This window comes from Panthera leo, chromosome B4 (genome assembly GCF_018350215.1).
Source record: "Panthera leo isolate Ple1 chromosome B4, P.leo_Ple1_pat1.1, whole genome shotgun sequence".
Lineage (NCBI taxonomy): Eukaryota > Metazoa > Chordata > Mammalia > Carnivora > Felidae > Panthera > Panthera leo.
Genome location: NC_056685.1, coordinates 131,800,892 through 131,810,192, shown reverse-complemented (window position 1 = coordinate 131,810,192; position 9,301 = coordinate 131,800,892). Strand labels below are relative to the sequence as shown.

The following is a 9,301-nucleotide window of genomic DNA, read 5'->3' as shown; positions in this document are numbered from 1 at the left end:
CACCCACCGGGTTCCGGGCCCAGACTCCCGCCGCCAGGCGAGGCCCCTTTAAGAGTCAGCGCGCGCCCCCGCCCCGCAAGCGCACACTTTCCCTAGCAACCGCCCCGGGGGAGGGGGAGGTCCTGGCAACGGCGCGCCGGCCCCGAGCGGTCACGTGACGGCCCGCAGCTGGAACACGAGCGCGCGCCCCGCCGCGCGCCCGCCCGCCGGGGCCTGTGCGCTGCGGCGCGTGCGCGAGCGGTGCAGCACCGGCCGCGGGAGCAGGGAGTATTATGGGCTGTGGGTGCCGCTGAGCAAGATGGAGCTGTCTGCAGTGGGCGAGCGGGTCTTCGCGGCCGAATCCATCATCAAACGGCGGATCCGAAAGGTGAGCCGCCTCCCGAGGTGGGACGCCTTGCCCGGCAGCCGGTGTCCGGGGGTCCGCGGCTCACCGGGGCGAAGCGGTCCCGCTAACCCGGGCCCTCTCGCCCACCCCCGCGCCGCCGCCTCCTCGCGTCCCCGCATCCTCCCCACCCCCACTCCCCCCTTTTTTTTTCTTCTCTGTTTTCCAGGGACGCATCGAGTACCTGGTGAAATGGAAGGGGTGGGCCATCAAGTAAGTGCCGGCGGGATACAGGGGCGAGGGGGAAAGGGAGGCAACGGGGCCTTTTTTTTCCTGGTGGGGGGGTGCGCACGTTTGCTGCCTCGCATGTGCCTCTGCCCATTAGGTTTTCATTTTTATTTTGTGCATGTGTGACTCGGCAGGTACAGCACTTGGGAACCCGAGGAGAACATCCTCGACTCGCGGCTCATTGCAGCCTTCGAGCAGAAGTGAGTTTGGGGAGCTGGCAGGGGCGGCGGGGCCAAGGCTCGGCTGGGGCGCCGCGCGGGGAAGCGGGGGAAACGGGAGAGCGGGGAGGGCAGCGCGGAGTGGGGCCCGGGAACGGGTTCTTTTTAACCTTTGGCGTTTCTCGGCCGCAGGGAGAGGGAGCGTGAGCTGTATGGGCCCAAGAAGAGGGGACCCAAACCCAAAACTTTCCTCCTGAAGGTAACCTGGCCCAGCCCCAGCAGCCCCCTCTCGGGCCCCTAGCCCTGGCGCAGCACGGGGCCTGCAAGGGAGGGACAGATCCGCGGCTGCCCAGGCAGGCGGACCTTTCCAGAGGGGCCCCAGCTGGGCAGGGGGTGGTTGTGAGCCCCCGAAGAGCCCCTGGCAGCCGGCCCTGGCCAGCTCCAGCTTCAGCAAGAGGGGCCTGGGAGTGGGAAGTGAGGGGGGAGGATAATCCTCGCTGAGAAAACGAGAGTCTGGGCTGGCCAGCAGGGCTCCCGCATGGGGGGTGGATGAGGCAGGTGGGGGCTGTCCACCTGAGGGGGTGGCAGGGAGGTTACTTCTGCACACTAGATGAAGGGAACCTTCATCGCCCCCAGCCCTGCTAAGGCTCTGCCTGGAATTCAAACCCAGCGGGGGAGAGTAAATGTGGCTTCCTTCAGGGCTGGGAACAGAAGAGGCATTTGGGGGCCACCTGCCTCCCTGCCCCCAGCTTCTTTCACTGTCAGGATTGGTTCTGCATGTCTCCCCTCCTCACTGGGGACTGCAGCTTGAATTTGACCTTAGATCACTTCGCTTTGAGTTTCTCACGGGCTGAGCCACTGGCTTACCCCCACCGCTGGCCGTTTCTGGAGACTGTAATGAAGACGGGGTGGGGGGAGTGAAAGCATAGCACATTAGCCTCAGCAGGGGAGGGAGACCTAGGAAGGAAGCCATCTTAGGGTTCATTTTGGGGTGGGGGGTGGGATTTTATTTTTCTCAGAACAGAGTCGGAAAGGGAAGGTGAGATGACCCTAGGACGCAGGCGAGACTGCAGGCAGGCCTCCCTGGGAAACCACAGTTGACCCAGTAGTGCTGAAGTTGCCTGGGGGCCCCAGCCTACCCTGACAGCCTGTGACTTTGTGGCGATTGGCTGAGTAAGGGCAGGGAGCGCTCTGCAGAGAAGAGAGACTCTGCCGAATTGCAGAACCTCGGAATCTCCCATTTGCCCAAAAGGCCCCATGAGGGTGGGGTGGGGCTGAAGAAGCCCAGACCAAAAGGTCTGTGCACGTCGTGCAAGGGTTTGGACTTAAAGCAGACATGAAAGACTCCTTAGCTTCCACCTGTTTACACGATTCCTGTTCCCAACCTGCACACGCTCCGGGATTCATGGAGGAGCACACTTAACCCTTGATGTTTCTTAGGAGGAGGGCTGGGGCGGAGCAGCGGGAGGGCGGGTGGGCTGTGTGACAGGCTGTGAGCGCAGCTGGAGCACCCTCTAGCGGTGAAGTGAGTAATGACCGTGAGCTTGGATTCACAAAATGCCTTTTTTTTTTTTTTTTTTTTTTTTTTTTTTTTCTTTGGTAGCCGTAGCTCCTGAGCTGGCTCTGGGCCTAACACAGTGCTGAGGCCCCTCATGGATTATCTCCTTTAATCCTCTCAACAACCCTGTGAAGGAGTACCATTCCCATTATGCACATGAGCAAAATCAAGGCCCAGACAGGGGAGGAGGCTTACATGAGATGCCATCACCCGGCTTCCTGGCCTCCATTCCTGCTCCTTTCCTTCACCCCCCATCCCTCAGAGAGCACACGTCAGGTTAAGGGGACACGGTGGACACACACAGGAAACCATGATGGTCGCAGAGTTGGTGGGGCAGGGGGTGGAGAGGCAGATGGCGGGACCTTGACCTGGACCTTTACGACAGTGACCATAGATATTTGCAAGGGGTGGTGGAGATCAGTTTGGTCCGGGCCCGGGGCTCTGTGAGTCCCTGACGGGCGGTGTATCTGGGAGACAAAGTATTCTCAGCACTTACTTTCTGCTCCGGAACTGTTCTGAAGGAAACAGGAGCCCGTGAGGTAGGTTGTCGTTGCCCCCATTTTACACATAGGAAAACTGAGGCCACGGCGGTTGTGTAACTTGCCCACGGTCACAGAGAGTTGGTGGTAGAGTCCAGGTCTTGAACCTTCTGTGCTGTCTGTAGTACCTGCCAACCCCTCAGAGCCGTGCCTGTCACCGGCCAGAGTGGAGTAAACACATTGGCCGTGGGTACCATTTTTCATTCACGGGCCAGACCCAGGTCCCACCTTCAGTGAATGCTCAACCACCTGGGGGAGGGGAGAGGAGGGGGAAAGGTTAAACCGGTCCCCTTCCAAACAAAAGATACATATATATGTTGAGAAGTTACAAAGTAAGAAACGTTTCTCATAAAAAGTTTGGAAACCATACGTTAGTATTGCGGCTCCGCAGGGACCCTCGCCGCTGGATTTGGGCAGAGCCATGATGACAGAGGTCTGGGAGCTCAGGCAGCATGCGGATGGCATAAATGCTGACCCCCCCCACCCAGGGCGGGGACAGAAAGAGTGGAGATTCCCCCCCCCCGAGCTCCCTTGGGGATGAACTTGCAAAAGACCCTGCTTGCCAGGCCGAGGAAAAAGGCTAGCTTTCTCCTGCCTTTGTCTGAGGAGGGATAGGAGGAGACCAGTCCCTGGTTCCACTGGCTGGTGCACGGGAGGAGCTGGCCACCCTGGTCCCGGGCAGACTAGGCCGTGTGTGCTGCCACCTAGTGCCCGGAGGGACTGTTGGCCAAGCAGCCCTCAGGAGACCCCCAGCGTGGCCAGGAGGGCCATGTGGCGTTGAAGCGTGTTTCCACCACCTTCTAAAGACGATCCTTGCTAATGCAGTGAAGAAGTCCGCAAACCCCGCTTCTGGGCGGTTGTGGTCAAATACGATGTAGTTTTGCCTGAGGGGCACACAGGCTACCTCGCAGGGACTGGCTAAGTGTCTAGTGCTGTGGGGTGGGATGTAGAGAGACCCCAAACTACAGGTCTCACTCTTGCGGAGCTCACGGGCTGACCGTGGGAATGTGTCCTCCCTCTCGGCCCACCCGGGTTGAAGGAGACACAGCCTAGCGAGTCTTCCCCCATCAGGAGCCAAGGTGTCTGTAGGTGACAGTTCTGTCATCGCTGCCACTCTCTCCAGCCATTGCTTTCAGTCCCTTGCCTGATACATCCTCCCACTGCTGGGCTCTCTGCTCCCACTGTTTGTCTTAGTGGCATCCGTGTGGCAGGCCATGGGGCCTCTGCAGCAGCCTGGGGCGTGTCAGGCTCAGAAGGGACCACGGCTCCCTCCTGCTTAGGCTTCATTCTCCAAGACGGGCCCGTGCACCTGATCGCTGCTCCTCTAGGCCCCGTACGTCCTTTCTTACATTGAGTCAGTCACCCAGTGTCACAACTGCCTGTGACCTGTCCTCTCCATGGAGGGCAGCCCCTAGGGGAGAGGCTGCGGTTATAGTTCCAACTCCAAGCAGCTGGCTTGTGACTGGTGTTTTGTTAGTGAAGGAAGGATTGGCCATGGAGGACGGTCTTGATGGCCTCGTGAGTCCCTTGCCCTGAACTTGACTCTGGGGGCCCTGCCACACCCCACATCTTCAGTGAGGTGAGCTCCTACAGAGCCCTGGGGCCTTACACGCCTCACACCTGGGAATGCAGCTGAGCCCGGGAGCCAGGGACATTTTTCGCTGGCCCCACAGACTCACTCAGCCATCCACCCCTCAGGCCACCTTGGCACGGATTCAGAGCTGTTCCCACCTCTTGGTTCATCCCCACCAAACCCATGTCTCGCTGAGGGGGGTTCCAACCGAGGCTTTGGGTGCCAGCTTTGGAATTCACTGGCACTGATTTGCTCGGACCCAGGCCCTGAGCCAGATCCTGGGCAGACATGAGTCAGACCCGGGAAGGGAAGGGCAGCTTACAGGAGGGCGTACGCGAGCATACAGGAGGGGCTGAGAGCTAAGGATCTGTCCCAGGGGTGATGATCCGCTGGGGAGGCAAATCCAAACTGGAAGTGCAGCCCGTTCAGAGACGGCACAGAGCATTTGGGACCCTGCGAGTAGGTCAGTGGCGTTGGGGTGTGGAGTGAAGCAGGGAGGGGCCTCCCCCTTCTTTCTGTCCCCAAGTATCGGTCTGCGGAGGGGTGCCAGGCTAGGCTGGGATCCTTCACCGAGCAGAGTTGGTCCGGGGCTTCTGAACAAAGGGTGTGCTTTCCATGCCGTGTCCTGATCGAGGACACTCCTCTGTGTCAGCAAGGGCAGCCCCCACCCTATCTGTCCCAGGGCCCCACTGCCAAGCCGTGTCGGGCCCCGACGGGGGTGCGACCTGCTTTCAGGCCTCGTGCACTTTGCTTCACCTGTCCGAATGGGCTTCCTTTCATCTCTAAGCCGGGTCGGGAGCACAGCTGATTCTCTGAAGGGCTCGCAGGGTAGCGTAACGGGACTGTACTCGTGGGTGGCTGGCGCAGGAGCACCCGGAGGAGGTCAGCAGGAAGCCGAGCCCCCGCTCAGCCCTTCCCTCTGCCCCACAGGCGCGAGCCCAGGCTGAGGCCCTCCGCATCAGTGACGTGCATTTCTCTGTCAAGCCGAGTGCCAGCGCCTCCTCGCCCAAGCTGCACTCCAGCGCGGCCGTGCACCGGCTCAAGAAGGACATCCGCCGCTGCCACCGCATGTCCCGCCGCCCGCTGCCCCGCCCGGACCCCCAGGGAGGCAGCCCTGGCCTGCGCCCACCCATCTCCCCTTTCTCTGAGACGGTGCGCATCATCAATCGCAAGGTGAAGCCTCGGGAGCCCAAGCGAAACCGCATCATCCTGAACCTGAAGGTGATCGACAAGGGCACGGGTGGAGCGGGCGCCGGGCAGGGGGCAGGAGCCCTCGCTCGCCCCAAAGTCCCCTCCAGGAACCGCGTCATTGGCAAGAGCAAGAAGTTCAGCGAGAGCATCCTGCGCACCCAGATCCGCCACATGAAGTTCGGCACCTTCGCGCTGTACAATAAGCCCCCGCCCGGCCCTCCGCCTCCCCCGCCAGCGGGCAAGGCCGACCCTGCCGCCTCCCCGGGCCCCGGGCTGCTGCTGGCGGCCCCCGCTGCCCCCTATGACGCCCGCAGCTCCAGCTCCTCTGGCTGCCCCTCACCGGCACCGCAGTCCTCCTCCGACCCCGATGACGCGCCCCCCAAGCTGCTCCCTGAGACCATGAGCCCATCTGCTCCCGACTGGCGTGAGCCTGAGGTGCTCGACCTGTCCATCCCTCCCGAGGTGGCGGCCACCAGCAAGAGGGTGCCTCCCGACGTCACGGCTGCCACGGGCCAGGCGCCTCCCGTGGCCCCTGAGCCTGCCGGCGCCTCCTCTGAGCCCGAAGCTGGGGACTGGCGCCCCGAGATGTCCCCCTGCTCCAACGTGGTCGTCACCGATGTCACCAGCAACCTTCTGACAGTCACTATCAAGGAATTCTGCAACCCTGAGGATTTCGAGAAGGTGGCTACTGGGGTAGCAGGTGCCACTGGGGGTGGTGGCGGCAGCGGGGTGAGCAAGTGAAGGGGCTCCACCGAGGTGGGGGGGGGGCTGGGGGGGCCCTCCTGCCCAGAGCCCTGCTCTTGCCCCCACCCCTGCCCTCAGACACCTCTGCCCGTGCTTTGCTTGTTTCAGATGGCTCGGTGTTGACCCCGGGAGGGGGCTGGGCGGTTGGAACCCCCCGAAGCCTGGGGGAGCGGCCGTCCCGGAACGGATTTGGGCCGGGGTGGGGCCAGGGCACTCAGAAGTCCTCCTCCTTGTCTCTTGGCACCCTCCCAGCCCATGCATGGTGGGGCCCGCTGGGGGGCTCCTGGGGAGCCCCGGAACCCAGAGTTGGCCGCCGCCTCCACATCCTGCTCTCCCTCCCCCGGCTTGCTTCCAGCTCGCGCACACAGCATCTGATTTCTCGGTGCTAACCCGGCAGCTGCGGGGCCCCTTAGGAGACCCCTTCCCCATATGGGCACTGCCTCTTTCCTTCCCCCAGATGCCTGGGCAGGAGGGGCAGGGATGGCAAAGCCCAGACAGAGGTTGAGGTGAGGCCAGCTTCGGCCCCTCCCTCCATATCAACGAATGCAGCAGGAGCTGGACCGGAGGCCTGGGTCTTCCTGCCCGCTTTTGGCCAAGACCCAAGCAGGTCCCCTTAGGCTCCACCCCACCCAGTCTCTTTCCTAATCCCCATCTCAGAGGTGGGAGGGACTGGCAGGGACCTCCCCCTGCCACAGCCTCCTAGCATCTAAAGGCCCCTTCAGTTCTCCACCAAAGGTGCTACAAGAACCTGCTGTAGAAACTTCCGGCTGGCGCACTCATCTGCCGCCCCTTGGCGTGTCTGTGCGCCTACGCATATGTGCTCTGGGCCCGGGCTTTCAGGCGGCCCCCTTGAGGGTTCCACGGAATCGGGTCGTCGAAGGCCTGGACCTTTCCTTGCCCAGACCTGGCCCGGGCCCGAGGAGTTTGCTGTGGGGCCACAGGCTGATCCCCCCAGCCCCCCAGTGCTGGTGTGTGTGCCCCCAAGCCCTCCTCCTCGGGGTGGTGGGCGCAACCAGCCGGGCCTCTGCTTCAGACACGGCATGGTGGGGACTAAGGTGGAAGGGGGAGACCCCCGCCCGGGCCATCCCCTTCTTCCCCCCCCTGTCCTGGGGTGGGGGGGGGGGAGGGGCGGAGGAGGGGGAGAGGAGCCTGGAAACCATTCTGGGGGTGGTGGTGGGGGGCCTCCGGCTTCGCCCGCCCCCTCCCCCTCTCTTGCGTCCGACTGCTGAGGCTTCCTCCCAGCACAGCCTGCTCGAAGCTGCGGGTGGCTCCGGGCCATGCCAATGGCAGAGACCCACCCCAGCTTTAGGCCGGGCACTGGGAGGGCAGGCAGGCCAAAGGGGGCGACCAAAGAGGGGGCCTGTGTTCTTTGGGAGGGGGAGGGGGGGCGAGACCAGGGCTCCCGTGCCCTGCGGGAGGCCACCCTGCCGGCCGCCCCGGCTGTCAGTCTGGCCTGAATGGCCTGTCCCTGCGCGTCGCCCAGGGGAGCTTCGTGGTGTGTGCGGCCAGGGGTGTGTCAGCCCAGAAGCGCAATGGCAAAAGGTGGTCGAAGGAGGCAGAAAGGGAATCCTGTTAGGTAGCAAATGCCTTTGCCCGAAGTACAGGAGGACTCGTTCTTCCGAATCTCCCTGCGGGGGGCTGTGGCGTGGCCCCCGTCCCTCCCCGCCCCAGGATGTAGAACAAGGGCCCTCACAGGGTTTGGGGGGCTGGCACTCCTAGACCCCTCCCCACCCTGCCCTTTGTGTCGGCTCTGTGGCCGTCCAAGTGCCAATTGGCTTCCCCCCTCCCCAAAGAAGGGCTGGTATCTCTCCTCTGTCCTTGGAGGGGATTTCCCTCCCCCCCACCCGACCCCTCACCCCAGGTGAACGACCACCTGGGTGCCAGTTACAGGTGTTTCCAGAGACCATAGAAATGTGTTTTCCTGAGAGTCCGTGTCATTCGTGACTTTTTTTTGTAAAGAAGTTGTGTTTTCAGAGGTGATTTTATGACAGGAAAGTGAAAGAGTTAGTTTTGCAAAAAAACAAAAAACAAAAAAAGAGGAAAAAAAAAAAGAAATAGAAAAAAATATCGTGGGATTCCTATGGGGCTGGGGCGGGAGTGGGGGGGAGAGAAAGAGATATTTAAAGAAAAACTAGTGAAGCAATGATTGCACAGGCGAGGTGGCAATGTTAGGAACCGGGGACGGAAACCCAGACCCGGCTGCCGGTCCCTGGGGTCCCTGCTCTCTCTCCTTGGCCCGAGGTGGGGAGGCCTCCCTCCTGTCCTGGGCCCACACTCCACACCTACCCTCCTTCAAAGGGAAGGAAGACAGCTGTCCCCAAGGGAACTAGCCAGAACTGCAGGGGCCCGGGGCATGGAGCCCACATTTGGGGAGGGTGGGGGTCAGCGGGAGCCCCACTGTTGTGTCATCGGTGACTTTCTCCAGGAAGGCTGGTGAGTGGATACAGTTGGGTTCCTTGCTCTCTTCCATTTGGTTGCCAGCGTGTCCCGTCCTCTGGTCCCTCCCTCCCCATCACCCCAAAGACCGTGACGCCCCTGAGTTTGCCTGGCCGGGTGAGGGTTGCAGGCTTCAGGAAGAAGGAGCTGTAGACTCCAGGAGAATCTTAGGCGGTGATCCAGAGGGACTGGGGGTGACCATGGGGGGAAGGGAATGCCTGCCCCTGCCCCTCCACCGCGTGGCCCCACCCCACCTCCGCACACGCGCACGCTGCTTCAAGGTGGGCACCTCCCCTGGGGGGGTCTAGGTGGGCACAGGGTCCAGAGCAAGCGGAGCCCTCCTACCTCTCCGAGGGTGGCTCTGAGCGGGAAACCCGTAACCCCCCCCCCCACACACACACACTCTTGCACGAATCAGCCTTCTCCGGGCCCTCCCTCTCCCCTTGCTGCTTTTCCGTTTACCTAACTACCAAGCAGAAGTTGCATTCTGGT

General features: G+C 62.2%; 1 protein-coding gene across 1 annotated transcript; it reads left to right on the top strand.

The window, feature by feature from the left end:
- The first annotated feature begins 227 nt into the window (after positions 1-227).
- On the top strand, positions 228-7,465 carry CBX6 (chromobox 6). Its single transcript, XM_042947836.1, has 5 exons — positions 228-367; positions 552-595; positions 745-810; positions 961-1,027; positions 5,369-7,465. The coding sequence occupies exons 1-5, from the start codon at positions 299-301 to the stop codon at positions 6,368-6,370; spliced, it is 1,248 nt and encodes a 415-aa protein (XP_042803770.1). The 5' UTR covers positions 228-298; the 3' UTR covers positions 6,371-7,465.
- Positions 7,466-9,301: the final 1,836 nt, after the last annotated feature.